This window comes from Drosophila obscura, unplaced genomic scaffold (assembly GCF_018151105.1).
Source record: "Drosophila obscura isolate BZ-5 IFL unplaced genomic scaffold, ASM1815110v1 contig_200, whole genome shotgun sequence".
Taxonomy (NCBI): Eukaryota; Metazoa; Arthropoda; class Insecta; order Diptera; family Drosophilidae; genus Drosophila; species Drosophila obscura.
Genome location: NW_024542791.1, coordinates 5,788,952 through 5,813,583, shown reverse-complemented (window position 1 = coordinate 5,813,583; position 24,632 = coordinate 5,788,952). Strand labels below are relative to the sequence as shown.

General features: G+C 40.8%; 3 protein-coding genes across 3 annotated transcripts; all 3 read left to right on the top strand.

Annotated features, from left to right (window-relative positions):
- The first annotated feature begins 1,075 nt into the window (after window positions 1–1,075).
- Window positions 1,076–23,644, top strand: LOC111073359. The gene is given in 7 exon segments (XM_041593888.1): window positions 1,076–1,683; window positions 4,562–5,313; window positions 14,240–14,448; window positions 15,224–15,359; window positions 20,409–20,671; window positions 21,669–21,819; window positions 21,937–23,644. Coding segments are annotated over 6 exon segments (1,158 nt in total). The 5' UTR covers window positions 1,076–1,683; window positions 4,562–5,246; the 3' UTR covers window positions 22,269–23,644.
- LOC111073360 (GTP-binding nuclear protein Ran-like) lies at window positions 8,089–9,224 on the top strand. Its single transcript, XM_022365641.2, has 2 exons — window positions 8,089–8,218; window positions 8,272–9,224. The coding sequence occupies exon 2, from the start codon at window positions 8,298–8,300 to the stop codon at window positions 8,919–8,921; it is 624 nt and encodes a 207-aa protein (XP_022221333.2). The 5' UTR covers window positions 8,089–8,218; window positions 8,272–8,297; the 3' UTR covers window positions 8,922–9,224.
- LOC111073361 (histone chaperone ASF1) lies at window positions 14,494–15,132 on the top strand. The gene has a single exon (XM_022365642.2). It carries the CDS (start codon window positions 14,538–14,540, stop codon window positions 14,997–14,999), a length of 462 nt encoding a protein of 153 aa, XP_022221334.2. The 5' UTR covers window positions 14,494–14,537; the 3' UTR covers window positions 15,000–15,132.
- Window positions 23,645–24,632: the final 988 nt, after the last annotated feature.

Below are 24,632 nucleotides of genomic sequence, written 5' to 3'. Positions count from 1 at the left end.
ACTTCGAGAGTACAGGCATACATATGTGGCACTCTCGAGTTACAGAAATCAAATTTTGGTATATTTTGTCGTACCTTTTGTTTTGTTCGTTGGCTGCTGTGGCTATAGACGGATAGGTGTATGCATATCCTGAACGAAATGGGCCCACTATCCACTGCCTTTAGGACGTTACAATTCCAGGTAATGATGTGACCAAAAAAAAAATGTTAAGCAGTTATGACAAAGGGAGGACTAATGATTGCTTCAGGCTAAGAAGAAGCTTAATCCGGATAACTACATACATACATATGTATGCATGTACATATGTACAACGGTAAAATTTACAGATGTATAGTAGCCATGGGCCAGAGACTACAGAACAATTAGGAAATACTTACCTTGGTATAACTAGTTGAAATAATCATAGGAATATTTGAGATGTATTTATATATTTCCAGCATACTTTTCTTTTGGAAATTTTCAGAGCTATGATAGTTTAAAAAAATTATATACTTTAGTATTGAAATCCGGCTCAGTTTTATTCTCCTTAATTTTACCTTTTATTCGACTTCTAATTAAATTCAATGTTATGTTCTGCTAAGTTTAGCAGAGCTATGTTATGTTCTGTAACATTCTGATAAGACATGTTAAGGTGCTGTAGAAGTAAAATAGTCCCCCTATTTTAACAGTTTCAAACCCTAACAGCCCAATGTTAGAATACATAGCCTACATAGTGATGTTATCTTGAGCTGTTAAGCCCATTAACATCACTACTTACTAGCAGTATGTGGAACAAAATGGAAATGAAACAAACAAAGAGCATGTTTTTCTCTCTCTCGTTAGCTTTGTATTCGTAACCTCAGACAACGCGAATTAGTTTATGTCTCTCCAGCATAATACTCTCCCATCCATCCGCTCCACACACGTCCCCCCAGCCACCCACTCTTTTGCCGAGTCATCTTTCGTTCGCGTGTTCCGTTCTTAGCCTGTGATATCGTCGTGCGCGTCCAGCCCTCTGTGGAGCGCCACTGTGTGTGTGTGGGGCCTGTAAAAAGCAGGTAATAAGGGGAGCAAAGCTTTTAGTCTTGGTCGGTTATTGGTGCTGTGTGGTTGGCGACGCGACGCCGAAACTCCTGCGTGCTCCTTCCGTGCTCTGGTATCCACCCAAACGCGTTTTTGCCGAACGCACTGCGACCATCGTGCGTGTAGCATTCTAGTCGTGGGTGTTTGAGTGCGAGACTGTGTGTGTGTGTGAGTGTAAATTATGAATAAAAAGTATTCGAAACAAACACCAGCTGCACTACTCGTACGAGTAGAAGGATAGCAAAACAGAGCAAAACTAAGTAGTCTCTAAACAGAAATTCATATTCATAAAGAAGTTCTCGTGCGCGCGAATGTGTGTGTGTGTGTGGCTTTAATTCAGAAAGGGGGAATCCCTCATACTGTTTTCCAACGTTTTGACAAATTAAAATGCATAAATTATGAATGAAAGTACCGTTACGTGCGTGACAAGCAATCATTTGTTATTATTATGCACGTGGCCAACCAACTCTTAAGGCTAGAAAAAGCGAGAGAGAACACCTCCTTTGAAGTCCTCCCAAGTTTTCTACACTCCCGCAAATCGCGATTCCAAGGTCCAAGCGTCACCTCAGCGGTTCCTTAAGGTTGGCCAGGAAAAAAAACGAAGAAAAATACCAGTCATAAGTAAGTATTATGCCACAAACAATTTCCTATAGATTTCCCCAGGGCAAGTGAGACAGAGACAGAAATACAGGGGGAGTGTAAGAGACAGAGAGAGATAGAGAGAGAGAGGGAAACACACACAAATTGTAACTTAAAGTTTTATTAACTTGGTGGACCTTGGGGGCATCCCCTGTTCAATTTGTGCACACGCCTCAGGTGTCAACATAAATTATTATAATTATGAAATTCTATAGCCAGATACAGCCATACACACCCCACATCTATTGCCATTTTCATACTCCGCATGTATTAGTACCTATATATTAAATTCCCGCACAATGCCAATTAATTTTAGACGCTGAGCTGTGGGACACTGCCTGGCTGGCCTCTGGACTCTGAATTATGGTCTTTCATTAGTCTCATTTAGTTCCAGGTGGTTCCAAGCGAAGTAAATGAGAGAGGAGCAGGGATACGAGGTGGAACTGCCCCCTCTGGTAGATCGTTAAATTCCTAAACTCTCCAAGAGGTCACTTCCATGGTTAGACGGTTTTACGACCCCATCAATTGGCACTAAAAAAATGGATATAGTCCGAAATAAAAACGAGATTTTTCCAACCAGCCATCATTGAGAAAACATATTTTAGAGAAATGTTTTTTCAGGAGTGGGCCAATTTTTGAAATTTATTTCATTGGCCATGTTTTTAATGGTCTTTAGGCCATGGAAATTACTCATACTACCAGTCCACTGGTAGCATATTTCTTTATTATGGTTTATGTTTTTGAGGAAATATTAGCAGCATTTCTTTGTTTGCTGTTCAGCGTTTATTTGATTATGGCCCATAACAATTATTTATCAATGATTTGCTTTCGATTTATTGTTTTTGCATAATGGAAAAAGTTCATATTTGCATTCATTTGCTGCATGAATTGAAATTAAACAAGTTAAATATTAAAAATGATTGTTCTTCTATTTATAATGACAAAATAAAGTATTTTTGGAATTGAAATCTGAATTAAAGCTTTTGTTTGAGACCTTTCCCATTACCTACCTCAAGACCGTTCTAATTCTCTAGGCCATATCCGAAAGTCGATTTAAATTTAAAGCAAAAGTGTGCCTTAAAATGCCTAACATCAAGGACTGGCCATGGCCCCAACTTACACACACATGGAAACGCACAATCGGCCAATACACACAGAGCCAGCACACAGATACAGTAAGAGAGAGAGAGAGAGAGAGAGCAGTGCCAGTCATTCAGTCAGTGAGGCACTTCCCGTATAGAGCCATTCAGTCATTTCTTCATTTGGCATTCAGAGACCTCTCTCATCCACAGCCCACATGTGCACATGCAACATACGACAAGGCGGCTCCTAAGCCTCTGCTCCTAACCCTAGCATTTGTCACCACCTCCTCTCTCTGCCACCTTTTCCATGTGTGTGCGTGTGTGTGTGTGCCACATGACTTTCCGTGTGTTCCGACAAGCCATTGAACATGGCCTTATAAGCAAATCTGTGGCCAACATCCAGTGTGTCCTGTCCTCCCGCTTTAAAGCAGCAGAAGAAAACACTTTTAAAGGGAGACGAAATTCAATTTGTGGTAAAAATCTCAACCAAAAGATTTCCATGTACACGGATACGGGTGATACAGAAGCTACAGAGCTACAGAGATGTTAGTGACCCAAGTCCAAGAGTCGTTTTAGACCTTGTATACGACGGTATAGGAGTATATATTTGCATATTTAACAAGCCAGTGCCATGACTGCCACATAATTAATTATGCAAAAGACTGAGACTTGGCCAAACATCAAGTATACGCAGTGTGTGTGTGTGTGTGCTCCAACTATTTTGCATAAGCCACTCACTCGCACCGTTCGACAGGGGGGTTTGTATACGTGTATACGTGTGAGCCACATCTTAAAATAGCTGACAACAAGGTGCTAAAATTATTCATGGCCTCTAATTACAAAACATGATTTTCATTTTGGAAAACTTTTCCCCAAAAAGGATTTCCTTTCTGTGTTTTACCCCCGTTGCTTCCTTTGTATGCTTTTCGGGTAGATTTTCGGTTTTAATTGATTTTATGCAAATTTAATTTTAGCTAGACCCCAAGAACAATTACACAATCGCCCGCCCGCATGTCGTCTTCGTCGTCAAAATGATTGTTAATTTATGCCTTTACTCAATGATATTTGATTTCGAAGATGGCCTCAAGTCCTCTGATTTGAGGGCTCTCTGTTTATCCCTTAGAGTACTTTGCTTCCTGGCTGGGAGAGCATTTAATACATATTATCATTTATTGGCCATAAATTGTATGATTAATTCATTTGGTTTATTGTTTGTGTGCTCGCAGTACACAGGAAAACTGTCTCTGTCACTTAAGATCTTTCCTCAACGAAGAAGCAGTTTCGCAGTTGCATATGCTTGAGGAAATTTACTTTGAGGGAAACCCAGCAGGGTTTGCAATATATAATTTACTCAAATATTCATTGTAATTAGTGAATGCAGCCATAGATACTGACGTACGGAATACATGTACGTATACGTATGTATTTACACATCTGTAAGATTATGAAGAAGATGCATGATTTACAGGGGTTGCATGTCAGCTTAAGAAGTTACATTTATTAAGCAATCATGAGATATATCGAAATGAGGAATGCTGGCTAAAATTCGTTGATGCAAATAAATAATATTTTGACATCGATTGGTATGAGGTTCAAGCATACAGCTTGAACCTTGAGAGTTGGTAAGACTCGAACGGCTGTAGTCGACACCCAACATTTACGTTTAGTTACACAACCTTTAATGACACTTGGCCAAGACTCTCAAGACTCTTTCGATCGAAAACTCAACTTGAACTTAGATAAATATTCAATACGTCTCAATTTTCTACCATTCACAGACTTCCTGCCACACGGAAACTTTTGCTGATGTTTCAATTAAATACAGTGCGTTAAGCGACAGAGACTACACAGAAGAATCCGAAGTAGAGGAAGCCCGAAATAGAAAAAAGAACGAGAAATAGAAATAGAAAGAAAAAAACCCATAGCCAAATAGAGGAGCAAACACAAATAGGGGAAACGCGCACAACAGACAGGATATAGCATGTAAATGTGACTGCCCGTTTGTGTATTTGTGGGGGTGTGTACTGTACAGTAGAGCGCGGTTAATAGGAAAAGCAAATAGCAACGAGCTCATGGAAAATAAATATAAATAAGCAGACGACGGAGCGAGCCAGGACAAGAAAAGCAATTGGTTGACGCTTTCCCTCGTTGGCGGTCAAGGGAAAATTTATTGCATTGCACAAATGAGACAAGAGGAAAACGCAAACGAAGCAAAAGCAAACACGGAGAGAAATAGTGGGAGAGATACAGATAGAGGAATAGGAAGAGCGAGTGTATGAATAAGAAGAATATCCGAAAATTCCGCAACAAATTGAAAAATTAAAGTTTCGCCCAAGAAACTTCTTTGAAGAAAACAGAACAACAAAACCACATAGAGAAAGTGAAAGACAGTGTGGAAAGCACAGAAGGAGACAAAATAAGAGATACAGTAGTAGAGAAAGAGAAGGTTAATGCAACAGCACCATGGATGCTCCACAATATAAACGTCGCCACCTCATCCTTGCCTGGATTCTGCTACAACTCTGCTACGGTAAGGAAAAACTCTACCATCCAGCTGGAAAATTCACCCCTCAAATATACATAAATCATACGCCATGTGTTCCACTTGAAAGATAACTCATTTAAAATTCATTCAATAATCGATAGGGAAATCCCCTTTGAGACCTACTCAAGTTTATAAAGTCCCCGACAAAGTCAAGGCTGTCAAAGGCGATCCCCACCCATTTTCTTGAAGGAAATCCTTTCTCACGAAATCTTTTCCCCTTCGTATTTCACTTCCCATGAATAAACAACAACTTTCGCCACTGCCTGTTATTTATTTTTAATTAAGTTCAACAAACTGCTTCGCGAAAACTAAACAAAATTAACTGGCAAACAAGCAACAGTCGCGGTTAAACCTCCGGATGGGGAAAGACTTTTGACTCTTCAACAGCCGGGGGCTTGTCTCAGGTCGTGAATAATTTAGACATTTAGAAAGTGGCAAAGCAATCAGTTACACTCGCAATTGAAAGCGGAAGAGTTGCGAAACAGTTTTGATTGATTTGATACTCTTGTATAAATGAAACTCAGAGTATCTATTCCATAATTTAGTTAAGGGTTTTTTTTTTTTTTCTATAAATAAAAATAACAATTTGGCCCAAGTTTTTCAAGGGAAATATTCGATTTAATAATACGCACACATATTTCATTAGCGCGCACAAATGCAATTAATATATTTTATTAATATTAATTTATGTCATCTATGTGTCGTTGGTGGCAAAAACCTTCAACTTAATTAACTTGATTGCCAGCAAAAAAACACGAGAGATATAGAGAGGCGGAGGGCGGGATAAATACAGTACAGAACTTTCATGATGCCGCATTTAATTAAATAAATAAACATGTTTAAGTTTTTTTCCATTCCCATTTCCGTTTCCTTTTGCGGTAAACTTGTCAAAGCGAAAAAAAAAACTTTCTGCTGCCACAGATCTCTGTGCTTACTATTAAAGGAAGAAACTTGGTTCGGAGTTCTTCTCCTTTCCGAACTGTGAGCGACAGAGAGCGAAATAATAATTACTGACAAATACAATTTCTGTCTAGACAAACTCCCTGGAAAAAAGAGAAATAGAAATGATTATTATTTGCTGGCACTTAGCTGGCTGAGCGCATTGCCTGAATTATAGATAGAAATCTTATTTTCCTATTATGAGGTCACGTACGCATGCCGCATATAGAAATGGAATTCAAGTGAAGCAATACAGAGGGGAAAGACCATTACAAGCAGACGACAGCATCGACAATAAGATACCCAGTAGCGAGTGGAGTTTCTGTAGTTTTTACGTGACATAAACCGATTTATATCTGCACTTCAAGAGGCTTCACCTTCCAAAACTTGTATACAAAAGTGTATATCTCTTTAGGTTTCCTAGATCTTAGCTTTCCTTCTGGCTGTAATACAATATACCTTTGGTACTCCAATGCCCAGGGTATACAAAAGTGAACATACGAGAACTTGAGAAAGCAACAAATAATGAAATTAAGTTAACGTGGCGCGCACACTTTGGCCAAACTGTAACTAACAAAAGGAGCCAGAGCAACTGTCCGAAGGAAGTACATATTTATTGGCAGCACATGAAACTAATGTTGAGCGACACGCACTCCCCACCAAGAACAAACCATTACAGAAAACAGTCAGACCAAATACGAATCCACATCCAGAGCCTGTACAATTCAAGCGCCTTCAAGGAGAGTTTATTAAAGATTTGCCTGGAATTGTTAAGGCCTTATAAATACCTATAAGTACGATTTGTATTAGCAAGTGATTTTCCCCAAGATTAAGAGAGTAAGAGTAAGAGTAAGCGCCCTGTTGAAGGTCGATTTAAAGGGAGCCACTTCACGAGGTGGCGAAAATGTGTAATTAGCTTGTGGCATATGAATATAATAATATAATATAATAGTTTGCGACAATCGATGATGCATTGAAACTCTAATGACTAAGAACATTGTGGTTATCTCTGGGTACGATTACCAATAAACAACGTTTCCCTGGTGATTTAAAATGCCTTCTGAACTATAATCAATTGAAACATACATTCATGCGTATGTATATATATCAAACTAGTTCATCACCCATTTATATTTTGACTTTGTTTTGACTAATCTTTAGCACACCTTGGGGGGTTCTGTCTTTTATCAATTTGATTCCTTAAATATAAATTAGCCAACATTAATTTTGCATGTCTCCTCCACCTTCGGGCGCTCTCCCGCAATGTGTTCGTTCAGGCGATTCCATTCCACGCAATGTAATTAATCATATAACGTTAATATCGATGTTTCAAATTTAATTGAATTAATTGATTCCATGATGTGTGGGTGCCAGTGGGTGTGGATAATTGTGAGCCGAGTGGAGGAATGTTTTTGACATTAGTCTGTTTTCAAGTCGAAGTGAATTTTAATTATATTATTACAGCTGTCCGCAAGCGTTCTGTGTGTTTAGTAATTTAATTGATATTCTAATTAAAGAAAATAGTCATCCCTTTTGCATGCCAGCCCCAAAATTAGGTTCGACTGATGGATGGCCTGATTAAACTCACATATTTGTAATTTCAATTGACATTCAGTATAACACAATTTGCGGTAATTACGGTGAATAACAGATATTTGGTAATAGTGATAGATAAATTCTAAAACAAAATCAATAATTGTGACTCTAGAAGTTGTTCCACTGAGCTTTATAAAATTGTTTGTATTTATTTTATATGTGACAACCCTACTGACATTATATTGCTGTAGCAGCCCTGGCCGCTTGACGTGTCGAAAAATTTATGAATTCGTTTCACATAAAAACTGAAATTCATTCTATCAGAAGTTTTCTGTGCCACACTGGGATGTTAGAAAATTTTGTTTGCTAAAAACAAAGCAAAGATTTAACATTTTTTTTACTTAAAAAATTCCTGGTATGTGCGAAAAAAAATTGACAATACAATAACTTCACGTAAGACAATTGCAGACAAAAACTAGCAAAATTATCAAGAAATGACTGGAATGGATATGGAAATGCCAAAAGTTAACTGCGTGATTCTTGGGGAGAAAGGTACTGGCAAAACCTCATTTATCAACCGCCACCTGAGCGGGGAATTCAAGAATGTGGATATTAAAACTGAAAACAAAGAAAATGAGCTGATTTTCTACACCAATCGCGGACCAATATGTTTCGTTATGTGGGACAAAAACGGTGAGGAGATTATCCAGAACAAGAAGAAGATAAATCCAGATTGTGCCATCATCCTGTTCGATACGACCTCGAGTTTATCATACAACAAAGTTTACGAATGGGAATTGAGTTTCTTATGTAGCGCTCCTTTTGCAAATGCAGCAGTCATCTGCGAAAATATGGTTGATCTCGAGGGAAGCGTCCTGACCCCCGAGAAAGATTGCTACCTTAAAATATCGGTTAAAAAGAATTTCAATTTGGGAGCACCCTTCCTTTGGCTGGCACGAAAGCTGTCTGGCGATCCACTCCTGAAGTTTGTGCCAATGCCAGCCCCTCAACCACCAGAGATGGAGTTTAGCAACGAACTTCTTTGCAAGTTAGCCAAGGAGCGAAGGGAGCTTTTCATTCAGCAGGCGATGAAAATTGACCTTCCAGACACAATTTAACACCATCAAACCATCAAATAGATGCAATAGACAAACAAAATAAATACTAAAACAAACAAGAATCGCACGTAGGAGACGAAAGATGGCGACAACGAAGAAACGACGAATGGCCAAAAAATAGATCAAACAAAAAGCGAATGTGAGGCAACAGTCACTTTGTTCCCGTAAGCCTGCATGTGGACTAGGACACTGACCCGAAATGGACACTATTTTCTTTTAACTATCTTTAAACCCAAAATAACAACAATTAACATATTCTTGCATTCACTGATTTACATTAAATTTACATTACAACGTTTCACTTTTCTGGCTGAACAGGCCTATATTTTTTCACAACGGTTTGCACCCACAATTGTTTGGTGCACTCCTCCCTTATAATCAATTATAGAATGCTGCAAAAACAAGTGCATTCCTGCTTTCCAACCAAACAGAATGCAACTTTGGGGAAGCAAATAACAAACACAAATATTGGCACAAAAATTCCATGGTATGCAATCGAAAGAGAAACTTTTGACTTTGTTGCCCTGCGATTAACCGTCTATTGTAAGAGGAATGCCAATCGATCGATGGTTGCCAAGTTTTTTGTGTACGAGTATATGCATCTCTCTCATCTTTCATTATTCTTTATACATATATATAGATATAGATATATATATTTTTTTTGGTGTTGCTGCTGTGAGATATGCAAATGAAAGTGCGCCTGCAATGCAGCAAAAGCTCCACTGAGCTGACAACTGGGAGCTGTTAGGGGGCATTGGGCTGGAGGCAAAAATGGGGAGACGTGCTCCCGTTTTTGTGGACAACGCTGCACTCATCGTCAAAGGCAGACTCTGAAACTGAAACTGAGATGCAGATGGAGATGGAGACAGAAAGAGGTTCAGGAGGAGTGCCTGGATGAGGAGCAACTTCCGCTTCTGATTGCAGATTAAGCACGTTCTAGTCTGGGGCTTGGACCGGCCTAAAAGGGGGCTCGCATGGATTGATGCGTATTGATGCTGCTGGCGTCTGCGAAACATGGCAAAAACATCTTTATTTGCTGAAGGCTTGGCATCCGGTCTGCCCCATCGATCCATCCAAGCCCTATTCCATGCCCCAGACTAAGCCGCATCATAATTTTTGCCTCCCTGCATCTCCTGCTGTCTCTGCCCCTGTCTCTATGGTCTGGTCTGGTGTGGTCTGAAAAAAATTTGCATTGTAAGTGAAGCCTTGGCAGAGCTATAAATTTCTGCCTTCTGACCCACCCCCCCATCTCTCCGTCTCTGTATCCCTCTCTACCTCTCTCTGGTGTCTTTGCTCTTTTCCAATGAGTTTTCAATGGACTCTAATAAAATTAATTGCATTTCGCATTTGCCTGTCAAGGCAGAGAAAAGCAGTACAGAGCTCTCATATGACAGTCAGATTTTGTTTTGGGAATTGCAATGGCTTTGTCGAGAGAGGCAGAGGCAGAGGCCTTGGCCAGGACTTGTTTTTTGGGGGGTTCGGAAGCTGAAACTTGCCAAAAGATGGGGGGATATGCGTACTGTTTGCATTGTGTAACTAATCCGCTTCAGTAAGCCGATTCTATTGTCATTTTGCTGCTAAATGGGTTTTCGGCTAAAGATGATTTTGATTGGTTTTGCCTCTAAATTGGTTTTGTTCTTGCCAAAATTTGGGAGTGAAAATTAGGGCTAGAGTTGCAGTCAGCTCCGTTGAAAAACGCAGGCATTGAATGGCCGGAATATAATTTAAAAGTACTCCAACATACATAGGAACATAGAATTAGGCCTATTTTAACCTGATTTTGAATAGTTTCTTATTAATTTAAATATAAATACATACATTTTATTTACTGCCAACATAATTAAAACTCGAATGTTAAACTTATGAAAACAAATTGCCCATAAAACCCCTTAGAAAGTCGATTAGCAGTTTATATAGCCCAGTCCCTGGGCCACTATGAGTATTTAGATGACTTAGCCCCTTAAAGCGGCCATAATGATATGCAAAGCTTAACTTTGGTCCGTAAACTTCTGCACTTGACACTCAACCTCCTCCTCCTCCTCCTCCAACCCCTTTGCATTTCTGTAAATTAGATTTTGAGGCAAAACTAAATCCCCAAAAGAAACTCAATTTTGGGGGAAGCATTCGGAGTCGGTGGAAACTTTTGTCTGTGGCTGACATTTGTTGGCCCCGGGCGGCAAATGAAATCATTTAAAAATCAACAATAATTAAGTAGCAAAACTTTTGTCTGTTAAGGTAAGCATACTCGTACTTAGCAACAAAAGCCACTGAACCACTCTGAACCACTCTGAGCCACGGCGAACCACTGAGCCACTGAGTGAGCCCCTTTCGACCATAACTATGACGTTTACACGACATCAAATGAAAAACTTTATCGCCCTGCCAGCAGCATGACTCCCCCCCATCATCACAGCATCTTGCCTTCGGTCTGCCCTGTCAGTGGCTCTTCTTAATTAAAGCTCAGGTTAGGGGACAAAACTTTCGAATAGCTGGCTTATTAATTAGCCGCCCAAGGGCGTGGCAGTGGTAAAGCTCTTCCTTCGAATTGCGGCGCTTGACATTTGTCAAAGTTCACTTTTGGTCGCCCATCACATCATCAACACATTTTTGGAGAAAATGGGTGAAAATTCTGTTGATTATGGCAAACTTAAAAAGCTGTGACATCAAACTGCCATTCCCCAAATCAGATCCGATTACATTAAAATAAAAGCAAAGGCCTAAGGAATAAGTCTATGTAAGTCTATAAGTCTGTACATATTTATTAGCTGTATCGAATGGGGAAATTTTTTTTGCATTTTCATACAATATCGTGAAAGAAAAACTTATTAAAAAGCGTAATTTAAAAAAAAATGAATCTTCAAAGATATTCACACCTTTGCAATTATCTCATACCAAACTCCTCATTACTTTGAGGTTGTTTTTTTTTTTCTTCAAAAACTCCATTTACTTCCAGTTAACACCAAGGGAGTGTGTGCTTTGTAGACTAGAGTTTTTGTAGTGTCGAGCCTGGCAAAGGAAAAGGGCTTTTGTGCAGCGAAACCTTTTGGCAACGCACTTTGTTTGTCTTCCGCCAACGAGCGAGGCTTTTGGCCGGGAAGGCAGTCAGAAGGAGGCAGTGCACTGCAGTGGCAGCGGCAGCGGCAGCGGCAGCTGCTGTACACCCAACTAGTGGAGAGTGCATAATACTAAATTGTACTTGTGTGCTACCCGCAAAAATACGAGTTTATTCCCCACAAAGTGTCCGCCAAAGCCACGCACAGGGCGCTGGGGATGAGGGGGTTGGCAAATGGGAAAACAGGAACTCAAACGACGCCGCCGCTGCAGCCGCAAAGCGGAAGTGCACTCAAAGGAGCAAAAAGCCCAAAGTGGGCGACGTCCTTCTACCCAATTCCCATTCCCATCCCCATTCTCCTCATCATCACATCAGCGTCATCATCAGCGTCACCATCGTCCTCATCGGCTTCAATGGCGCCTGTTTTTCCCTTTTATACACTTTGCAGAGGGTATTATGATTTAAAAGATACGTTTGCAGACCATAAAAGAAGGCATTTCGTACGCCAATAAAGAGTTTATAATTTATTCTAGAAATTATAAAGATTAGAGTGTATATATCAATGTCCGTTTCCTTTAAATTTGGCTGCAAATTTTCACAGATACTTTAGAACGGTATTTATTGCATCAAAATTTTATTTATTCATTAAACACACATTTAAATTGTATCCTTATTGTGTCAAGAAGCTATATCTTTAGCTATAGAAACGATAGCTCTTAAGGGTATCTAAGTCTTCGTTACCAAGAGCCAGCATTTCCCATAGGTTTTACTCTTTTAAGCCTTTGTGCATTGTGCTTTCTATTTTTTGTTTGTTTGTCGCTTCGCTGGCTGTTTGGTTGAACGACCATATAATACACAAACAAAAAAAAAATACAAAAAAACCCAACGAAACGACGTCAAAAAAGCCTTAAAGGCCTTAATGTCGCTTCCTGTTTGGTAATGAAATGCTGCACTTATTTTTAGACACACACTTGGTTTGGCCTCTTCCTCCCATTGCCGGGACAATTGTATATTTAGGCAATACTTTGTGGTTATTCCTGAACTTGCCCGAAAATAACTTCTCTAACTGCTGCCGGTTGTAATGAGAATGTGGGCAGATTCCCTTCAGAGAGTCGGGGATTCACTTTGGTTTGACTTTCGGTTTGCTTTTGTATTCCTATTTGACAGCATGGGTATGTCCCTGATTTGATTGGATTCTAACAATATCAGTTTTGGAGTGTGGGAATGACTTTAATCGGAGGCCAAGCACCTAATAAAGAGCTTGCTGTTGTTTGCTGACGCAATGGCGACCAGTGTTATGACTAATCAAATGAATGAACTAAATGTAAGCAAATGTTTTGTTAGACAAATTAAAAAAGTGTTTCGTTAATAGCTACATAAATTGTGTACACACGATGTACAATATAAATAATAAGCCGCGAAGGTATTCCTTTAAATATAACCTTTAAATCTTTCGCAAAATAGACATGGGGCTAGTAGGAGGAATTTCAGAGGTGCTCTTGACTAACTTAGACCCATATCCAATGTACAATGTTCTAGTTTTAGAGTTCTCCCCAATCGACAGAGATTGCTGCTCCACTTTCGCTAGCTGCTGTTCATTTCGGGGCTCTGCAATATTAATTTCATATCTCGATTTGCGTGACCCAAATCGCCCTGCGAGCGAGCCAGCGAGCGAGCGGAGGGGCCTACGCGACTCGTACACAAGCCTTCCGTCTTTGTCTTGGGCTGTTAAATAAGTTGCCAACTTTTCATTTCACTCTGGCATTGTCTCGAGTGTTAAGTTACCCCCTACCCCCCAAACCAGAACCAGTAACAGACCCCAGAACCGAGAGTACCCCCTGAGTACGAGCACCCTGACAGCATCTACTCGCAGCTCTCCCAGCAAGCCTACCCTACCCCCCAAAGACGGTGCGGAGAAGGACGCGGAGCTTTCCAACCAGGACACGTTTCTCAAGTTAGCCTCGTTCATTCCTCGTTCGTGGGATCCCCTTCTGGGATCCGAAGGCATTGTGTTGGCAAAACAAAAGCGCATTGTTCTAGTCTAGCGTTCGTTCTAGGGCGGTAGCGAGCGACTTGCCTTCGATTTCCTTGACTTTTATGCACTTGCTGGCAGTTATTTATGTCCTGGTCTTAGTTCTGGCATTGAAACCGAGAACGAGAGCGAGAGCCCATACAGCATGCAGCGTGCAGCATGCAGCATGCCAGGGGCTTATTAAAGTCGTGACAAAATAGTTGACAAACAATTCTTTTTGTTTTCCAATTGCAGAAGCCGCAGAATGCCTGACAATGACCGAAATCAAAATACCCAAGCACATAATGCGGCACGAGGATGCCGCGCTCGGTTGCAAGTTTGATCTGGATGGAGAGTCGTTATATTCTGTTAAATGGTATAAAGATGGCTTCGAGTTCTACCGCTATGTACCAAGGGATATGCCGCCGGGGCAGGTCTTTCCCCTGCCCGGAGTTGATGTTGAGGTAAGTTTTTTCCTCAATAAAACAATCTAGTTCTCCTTCGATTTGGGTTCACATTTTGAATTGAAAGATTAAGTTACTTTTTAAACAAAATGCTCGGCAATAAGAAATCAAAATTACTGCAAACCCTTGAGCAGTCCGTTCCACCCACCGACCAAGAGGATGCCATACGTCTGATCGTCGCGGAGATCCGTAAGCCCTGGATCGATCCCATCGAGCAGAACACCCATGACGTGGACTCCCAGAAGGAACATCTGCGTGTTCTTCACATGGATCATGCCATCAAGTTTCAGGAAACCATGGAGCACTTCAATGTCTCACCCACAGCAGAAGATTTGGATCAAGTGATGCCTGTCAAGGATCAGGCGCTAGAAGATATGTTGGACATCCTCACAGATATCGCAGGCGAGGAGGAATATGATGAAGAAGACGAGGAGGGGGATCAGTATGATGGCGATGATGAGGGCGAAGATGAGGATGAAGAAGAAGAAGAAGAGTCACCAAATGATAAAGACAATAAGAAGACAGAATTTAATTTAAATAATATCCTATAGAGATGAAACATTCGTGACGCTAAAGATAAATACGTGGAGCATGATCGTCAATTGCATTAGCTTTAAACTAAATTGTAAAGTCTCTTGAACAAAAAATTTCCATATGGAAAGCAATAAAATTAAACTGCTGCAAGGATTCTGTTATGCTGTGCTGTACAACTTTCACTTTCCTTGCTGTGCATTTTCTTACTCTCTTTTTGTCACATTTTTCCCCTCTTTTACAGTTGCAAAACTCCACGGACGTGGTTGTTGTTTTACGTTCGGTTAGCCTTCAGTCGACTGGACGGTATCGCTGCGAAGTGTCCGGCGAGGCGCCTTCGTTTCAGACAGTTTCCGGTCACGAGGACATGATTGTTGTGGGTAAGTGCTGTGTGGTGTGGGGTGGTAAAGTGGGCTAACAAAAAAATACATACATACATCTGCACACATACACATACGAAAAGGGGGAAAACAGAGAAATAAAGAAAATACGAGAGAGAGAGAGAGAGAGAGAGTGAAACCATTCAAGGCAAGATTAATTGCACTGAGCGAACGAAGCGACGAAAAGTAATCTGTTTCAGAATTTCTGCCTCCGTTTGTTTTATACTTATATACATATATATATATATATGTATGTATATATCTCTACCTACCTCTCATTCTTTCTTTATCATCACCTCCCTTTATTTTTCTCGTGTAGTTTCCTCTTTTACAAGATATATAAAATATTTCACATTTATTTAGTTTATGCCAGGCATTGTTTCTCGCTGCGATTCACAAATTCTCGAGCACAAAACCTGTGCCGAAAAAAAAATAAACAAAATCTAAGCGAAATCACTTGTTGGTATATCAACTGCGGGATACCCTCTATACAGATTTATGTCTCTATCAATTTTAGATATGATCCAAATATATGTAGGCAGAGTTGGCAACACGATCGAAGGGAAACTCTGGCTTCAAGGCGGCTTAAAAACCACTTTATACAAAACACTTTATGGAAACTTGCTCTCTGTATAGTATTCTATTTGTGGTGCAGTATTTTATATTTTGTTTATCACGCAATACAATATACCTTCTTCATGGTTACGATTACCGGGTATACCTATAAAAGAGAATGGAACAGAAGGTATGTATGTAGGATGAAACTCTGGCTATCCTTTTTCTTGGCCAGTGTTCTGCACGGCTTTAGGATGTGTGTGTGTGTGTATTTATCCTTTGTATTGTATTCCGCTGGCAAATTGCCCATGTACGTGATGCAATTCTGTTGCTCACTTACAGCAGTGCCTCCGATTCAGACACTCCCTCTGCCTTTGCCATTGCCTCAGATTCAGCCTGTGTCTCAGATCCGGCTCAGATTTTCGCCTCCTATTCCACCACTTTCCCTGCCACTCGCTCTTTCCTCACTGCTGAGAAAATACCTTCTCCTCCTCATCTGTGCTGTGTTTCTCGGCTCTCTGCAACTTAATTTGAAATTTTTGCGCAATCCAACAAAACATGGCGCAAAAATATGGCCAAACGCTATATGAAAAACTGCGTCAGAGGAAAGCTTAGAATAAACGTGTTTAATATCAGTGGAAGAGCGGGCCGTGGCGCAAAGAGAACAAGATAAATTCTCAGTTTTCTTTTCATTCAGCCGCCCCGAGTCCGACTCGACTTTCAGGAAGAACTAAAAGAGAATGCTCATCCGAGAGAGAAAGCTCATTAAAGGGGAATGCGGCAAGCAGATATTTTTGCTGGTTCCACATCCGATTTCATGAAAGATATTCAATTGCAGAAAATGTAAATTTTATCTAAATTTAAAGCATTTAAATTTGGAATCTGTATTTCAGTGTATCTTAGACCATTAAAGCGATAACTTTTAAATTGAAAACGTTCCTTATTGCATTAAAATAATTTAAACCTAGAAAGAAATAGTTATAGCTACATATCATCATCACAAATCATAGAACAGACCGTTCAAAGGCTGTCTATCACGGATTTCTTACACAAAATATTTCCCCAAAGATCATTCGAAATGTTTTACCTACACATGTCGCATAAATTGTTTGCAAACTGACTAACAGAAACCCCTAAAGAGTTTTAATACCCCCAAATGCATGACGTAAGGCGGATGAAATGCGTAGAGTATCGACACATCTCTGACCCAAATATTGCCCCAGTTTCAGTTCCCCAAACGTTTCTCGTTATGATGATGATGTTTATCATCGACAGTCGTCGTCGTCGTCGCCGTCGTCGTTGCAGCACAATTGTGTTTGAGCCGGGGGCAAATTTCACCTTCATTTCCGTCAGTTGAATCGCTCTCTCATTGAGAACCACTCAATTGGGGCATGGCGGGGGTATGGAGGCAATCAAAATTGGTATATCGCATAATTAGGCTAACTAAATATTTCCTCGATTGCTTGTGAGAGCGAGAGAGAGAGACGACCAATCAACGCAGAGCCTACACACGCTTCCGCTTTCAGATTGAAATTACTCAATTACGCTCAGGATTTAATGGCGAAAAAAGGTGGAAATCTAAAGGGGGGGTGCGGCATCTATATGCTACGTAGAGGTGGTGCGGGTTCGGGTTTCACCAGGTTCAGGTTTAAGCGGATTAAATCAAAGGCATAATGACTATGACGATTTGCGGATCAATAAACTTAATGAATTTGTGAGCCATTAAAAAAAAGAGGAAAGGCTGGCAAAAGAGACGAAGAAAAGCTGGAAAAAGTAGAAAGAAAATCGGGTAAAGAGCCGATAGGTGACAGCAAAGGGGAAATGGAAAGAAAGACTAAGTTATGTCTCTATATAGAGAGAGATGAAAAAGGGTAATACCACAGTTTCATTTGCAGCAGATTCACATTTTTTCCGCTAATGGGACATTTCTTGCAGCGAATCAACGAATGTTCCCCAATGGAAGAGGGGTCTTAGCATTGGTGGTTGTAGCGGAGTAAATCGAAGAAATGTTATTTCTGTTACACAAGTAAGTATTGAAATTAATGCGCAATGGGAAAAGCGAATGGAACTAATGCCGGCTCATGGGGCCCTGCATACGATATTCTGGTTGAAATAATTGAATGCAATTACAGGGCACAGCCCGCAAATGATGAGCCGCCATGACGAGGCCAAATATGTTTGACCCAGTTGGTTAGATTAGATCCATCCCTGTGCATACTGTGCAGGCCCACCGACCGACAGTCTGAACGACGGAGCAACTGAATGCCTGACTCAACGACTGACAAAGCGATAATTGAAGTTTATACGTACGGGTATACGCGGAAATTGAAAATGGGAGAAGGCTCTGGGGACTGTCGCCCAGTCACCCAGAGTCACCCACAGCTGCATTTGATGGAGAATATCCGGTTTGGGGCAAAATTGGTTCAACATAATCCTTCACCACGAGAGTGAGTTGCGTTGAAAAGTTGCACTCTGTTGCCTCTGATGGAAAATGGGTTTCCTCATGAAAAAATCACTGAATGAATAATGGAAATACGAGTCGGAAAATTGGATATTATACAATATACGATATCAAGGAAATCAAAACAGTTATACGAGTAGATATATAAAAATATATATGACACATCAGAGATTTCATTTCACTTAGGATAAGTTCTCGCTTTATTTCAGGTATCATCTACAATTAGAACAACCAATTTTAGGGCTCACAAAGGTTATCTTTTAACACTCTTTAAGCTGGTTGTCACCTCCGAAAAGAAAATGCCCCAATAAACTGTACTTTAACTCGTTTCTTTACAATAAACTGCACCCTTTCGACCCTTTTTGTGGGGTGAAATGCAAAAACAAATGATATTAAGGTGAAAAATTGTTAGTTTATTTGGGCATCGGATTTACTTAGATATTTGTTTCAGCTGCTTAATTGTTGCCATTGTTCAGTCGCTGGCCCAGACAATGCCCCGAACCTTCAGACGGCCCACGCAATGCGAACACGGGTTCCATGGGGATCCCTTGTCTGAGAAAGCCTTTGGGCAAACAATGCCGGACAATGGCGGCCAAATAATAAAAATGCCCAGCAATTATTACCAATTGATACAGCGAACAGACAACAAAATGTTTGCTCACCCGCCCAGTCGCCCTTTCAACTAAAACAGGAACAAAAAAAAACGATAGCAAATTGTTCAACTTTTGCCAAAATATTAAAGGGAGTACAAATAAAGGAGAAATACCATTAAATAGTAAAACAAAAATATCAACAGCTTAATCAATGTCAAAGCAGCGTAAAAATAGACGCTGAAAATAATAATTTATGCCGTTCAGTTCAGTTGAGGCGAACAATAAGAAGCAGTAGAAAGAAGTGTATAAAAACAATCAGAAAGAGTGAAAGAAAGAATAGAAAAACAATAGGAAAGAGTCGAGTGAAAATAAAGTAAAGAAAAAGTACGAAAAGGACAATACCAAATAATGGAACTTTTTCTTGACCCTTTTTCCTCTGGATTTTTCTTTTAATTTCTTTACTCTTAGAGATTTTCTCATTTTAAAAGCATTTATTAACATTATTAGTGAAAAATCGTTGTTGGATTTTCGCTTATTTCCTTTTAAATTGCTTCAAGTTTTCATCAAATGAGAATTTATCGATTATGCTCGACTGCAGTCGATACAATTTCTCTTCGATTTCTCCCCTCGTTGACCCATTTGGCAGCGAGCCAGGTCGGGCAGCAAACAGACAGAACAGACAAAAGTACGGGTATGTGCTCTCCATTATGTGCCAACATTCATCCGGGCAGGCAGCTGTAGCTGGGCTCCGCAAAAAGCAGGCAACAAAAAAACCGGCAGCAGGGAGCCTCCAACAAAAAAAAAGAAGAACAAATCAAATGCAACAACGTGTAAAAAAATGCGAACCAGAATAGCTGTGGACATTTTTGTGTGCAGTATTTTATTATATTTACTTTTTGTTTAGTTTTTGGTTTAGATTAAAATGAATTTGCGCTGGCAGCTCGGTTGGGGTTTTGGCAGGAGGTGGAGGAATGCGGGCTTTAATTGGTCCGTCTGATAGCGAACGAAATAGAATTCTTGTTTCGAACCAATAACCAAATTAACAATCAATCTTGTTTGGTTGAAAACAACTTCATTTGGATGGGAATGCAATATTCAAAGGAATGTTAAATGAAATCTTATTATAGAAATGAAAACACATTCAAATGATGACACCATTTTGTGGTTTGTATTTTAGTAGTAGACTTGCATCGATATATTAGCTATTAAATATTGCAGAGCAGTTGCACAGTCTTAGAAGGTTACCCTTGCCCTAATCACAAACACTCTGCCACCCGAAAAATCATTGCTGGCTACACAGAAAGCCAAAATTCAATTGACCCCCCAAGTACCGCTTTAACTCGGTAACAGCCTCCACCAACCAATCCACCCAAACAAATCCTTAAATCCAGGAGCATCTCACTAATCTCTGGACTTTCTCTCTCTCCTCTAAAATTGTAGTGACACCAAAGCACGGGCCACAGATCACCGGCGGACAGCCACGCTACCAAATTGGCGACATGGTGCGCGTCAACTGTACCTCGGCGGCCTCCAAGCCGGTTTGCCATCTCAGTTGGCTAATTAACGGGATGCACGCGAATCGCTCCCTGCTGCGGCCCTACGAACCGCTGATTGTGGGCCGCGAGGGTCTGGAGGTGGCGCGACTGGGGCTGGAGTTCCGCGTCCGCGGATGACATTTCAAGCACGGCGACATGAAGCTGAAGGTGAGTCACGGACTTCGAACTGATCTGATGGGTGCCTGGTGGGTGTCCTCGTTCTCCTCTGGCTTTAAGCTGATTACAGCCATGAAAATTGATACATTCATGGCGACATTCGGTGCAGAGGAGCAGCAGCAGAGCGCTCCTCTGATTCAATTTGCGACAACATAACACGGCAGCTCATGTTGATTATTATCCATTCGGACGCAGTTGGCAGCCCAACCACTCACCCCTGACCGTACATTCGCCACTGCTCTGCCTCTGCCTCTGCCCACTGACCAATCCACACATCCGCCACATCAGATGGTTTTGGCTGGGGTATGGGGCTGTGGGGTGTTTTTGGGTGGTGGTGCAAGTGCAAATGTATGTTGAACAAGCCACAAAATTTCATGCGAACGCGGGTGGCAGAGACGAAATGTTCTTATGACATGACCAGCGCCCGCACAGTGGTAGGGAAATCCATAGTTTTAGTTTAAATAAAAACTACCATGAGAACTTTCAGTCCTCGATAAATAAATCGATGTGGATCCCAGGATCCCTATTTTGGATTGGTATTCTATTAAACTACATTGGATACTTTTACAGAGTATTTTTATATATTGTAGTAAAATTTCTACATGAAGTTTCCCCCCAGTTTATTCCACTGTGCCACAACCATTGGCCACACACTCGATGTGTGTCCGTTTGCATATGAGTGTGTCCTGGATGTGTGCTTGTCCGTTTGTGCATACTCGTATATTTGAGTGTCCTCCGTCCTTTGGAGATGTAAGAGAGTATGCGGGTAATTTTTGGGCTATGCGCCCCGTACCGGGAGGAGTTAATGAAAACATAAAACTTTTACTATGCCGTCAAGAGAATGACACCAATGGAGCAGTGCACCGCCTTCCGCATTATCCTCATTTCCGTTCCTGCCCCACCCCGCTAGTCAGCACATTTATCAATGTACACAGATTTGATGTAAGTTTTCCCGTCCCCTTTTGCATTTTCCGGGACACGGCTGCAGTGTGTCGCCAAAATCTCCTCCGTGTATTGGCAGAGCAACGAGGAGAGCGTGGAGAGTGACAAGCACCAGAGGATACCCGTTCTCGAGTCACGAGAGACGGTCATGTCCAAGTCCCACCAGTCGCTGGACAAGTCACAGTCCCCCCTGGAAGGTAAGTGATCATCAATCATCGGCCACAGCAACAGTTGTTCCACACACACACACACGCACACATACACACATACAGACAAAACTTTTGCAACTGTTTTCCTTTCGCTTTCCCCAGCAGACAAACAACTGAAGAAGAGTCGACGCCCCGCAGCGGCCACATCAGCGGCGGCAAGTGCCGCCTCCTCCAGTGCGGCAGCATCATCATCATCAGTATGGGGCACAGTAACGGGCTCATCTGCGCCCTGGTCACGCATATTAGCTTCCAAATCAATTGCACGCGTTTCCCTCTACGCGCTGCCAGTCTTAATAGCATTTCTGTGTAGCCTTCCGACGACCATCCAAGGGAGTGGGGGCTGCTGCTGCCACTGGAGATGGACTTGCAATAGAAGGACGACCGGCAGCAGGCGGCTGTCGACCCAATTAAACGTGAACGCTGATCCACGTAGATAACAATTAACAAAGATGTTGGCCAATAGAGATGAGGTTGAGAAGGAGGAGGAGGAGGAAAAGCATCCATTGTTTGGTTTGAAAATCCCATCAAGTTCTTTGTAAATATTTGAATTTACATCAAGTATACGCCGCGTATTGGTCCTGCTTCACTGTATGTCTGTACATATCTACATATAAATAATTATTAGATGGAGTCTATTTATAGCATAGAATGTCGTTGTTCCTCTCTGGGCTTTCTGCTTCTTAGCTCCTAAGAAAAATGCTCAAAGTTGTTTGCTAAGAAACACACAAACAAAACAAAAAAATACAAGTGAAGAAAACAAATAAAGAAATATGAAAAAAAATATATTTAAAATAAAGAAAGACGAATATATACATATGTACGTATGCCTAACAGATATTGTATATTGTATTTTAAACCAAGTAAGTAGCCAAAACGAATAGGGTTTAAGAGCTCCCAATATTTAATCATTTCATAGTTTAAGCATATCCTTTGGATGAAGAAATAATCCAAATGGAAGCATATTTGTGTTAGAAATAACGAGTAATTAAGATTTAGAATCAATTCAAAACTTGATCCTGACTAAAGCTTAAAATACAGACAAGGTAGAATCCGTATAGTTTGAGAATATATTAAAAGAGATCTGTCTAAAACTAATTTGTATTAATGTACAGGCGTACAAAAATAATTACAAATTAAATAGATTTTCATTATTTTCGTTGTGTTTATTTAAGTTTGTGAATTAATCGTATTGCTTTCCAGGATATTAATAGTTACCATTTTCCATTGCTTAACTTTAGATATCCAAGAAGTAAAACTAGCATAAGATTGTATATATTTTAAGGATAGTTTTCCTGATAAGTTTTGAAAATAAAGTAGTATTTACGAACTAGAGATGGATGTGTGTCGAAAGATTGTTGGAGAACATTATATTTAAAAAAAAGAAGAAAATTCCAAGGGGAAAATTAAATACCTACAAAAATCTCCATTCTCAATCGCTACACTCGGCCATCCCTAATTCGCTTAAACCCAAATTCCAGCTATTGGCCGTGAAAAGCTTTGTAATTGAAATGCTTAGCAAAGAAAACGCCACAAACACCATCCTCACTCACCCTCTGCCATTCATCGATTTCACTGAACTTATACGTATGACGCACACCTTAAGGCATATCTCTCTGTGTAACCCTCTCTCTTGTACGACGAAACCAATTGTTAAATGTTAATAGGCTAAGAGCATAACTAGTGAAATTATATTCAAATCCATAGAGAACTTAAGCCAAAACCCTGTGTAGCAGTGTAAATTATACGGATAATGAATGTTATTAAGTCTTTAAACAAATAAAGAATGCAACAACAAACAACAAAAAAAAACAAAATAGAAGAAACAGAAAATATTTATGGCTGGAAGGCGCTTCAAAGACGGAGCTGGCAGTGCTCCCCACACCCACACCCACACACAGAGCTGGCAACACTTTTGCACCTCTCCCGCACGCTCTGTGTCCTCCGTCTGTTATCTGTCGTTGTCTGTATGCGCTCTTGACCTGAAACAGACGTTGCCCCAACGAATCTTCGTGCCAGCAATTGTCCTTGCCAGGCATTCTTTTTGCTGTTATACTTTCCTTTTTTATCGCTGTTGGCAGTGTCATAATATCTCGCCTTGGCTGCTCTGCTCTGCTCTGCGCTGCGCTGCGCTGGCATTCATGTCGTTGCTTCATTTTATTGTTATTATATTTACTTGTCGGATTTTCTGTGGCACCTCTTACTCCTCCTCCCCCTACCCGTCACCGTCCCCACCTTTCGCTATAGATTTTCTTCATTTTTTTTTGTTGAAAAGAAGGGCATATGGGAGCACTCTCTCTCTCTCTGTGACTTGGCGATGCGTGTGCCATGCACTTAAACATTTGATTACGTGTCATATATCAACACATTGTACGATTGAATTTGCGCTACGCATGCGGCTGCCTGCTCCTCTACGAGTACTCGTATCTCCCCGCCATTTCGGAGTTGGAGTCGTGATTGGGTGCTATAAAAGGACCGATTTCGGGGCCCACGCCGAACCATGCCCTGAGTACATGCAGTTAGGGGCAACAGCAGCATGTGCGTATCGCTAGCCATAAATGGGAGCTCGGATTGTGTTCTTGCTTATCCAGACTGCCTTCTTTATGGAAGGTTAATGACTTGGCAACGCTCCCAACATAACTGAAAGAGAAAAACTCCAGGCTAAAGGCTCTAGTGCTGATTTTTTTTGTTAGCTGTCAATTGGATCGACATAGCAATTATTACCACATAGCGTTTTTTTTTTTGGCTTGGAAAATAAATAAAATAACATAACATAATTGGGTGATCCAGATCATGCATTGAAC

Coding starts and splice junctions, on each gene's coding strand:
- LOC111073360 (XM_022365641.2), top strand. CDS start 8,298: ATGACTGGAATGGATATGGAAATGCCAAAAGTTAACTGCGTGATTCTT.
- LOC111073361 (XM_022365642.2), top strand. CDS start 14,538: ATGCTCGGCAATAAGAAATCAAAATTACTGCAAACCCTTGAGCAGTCC.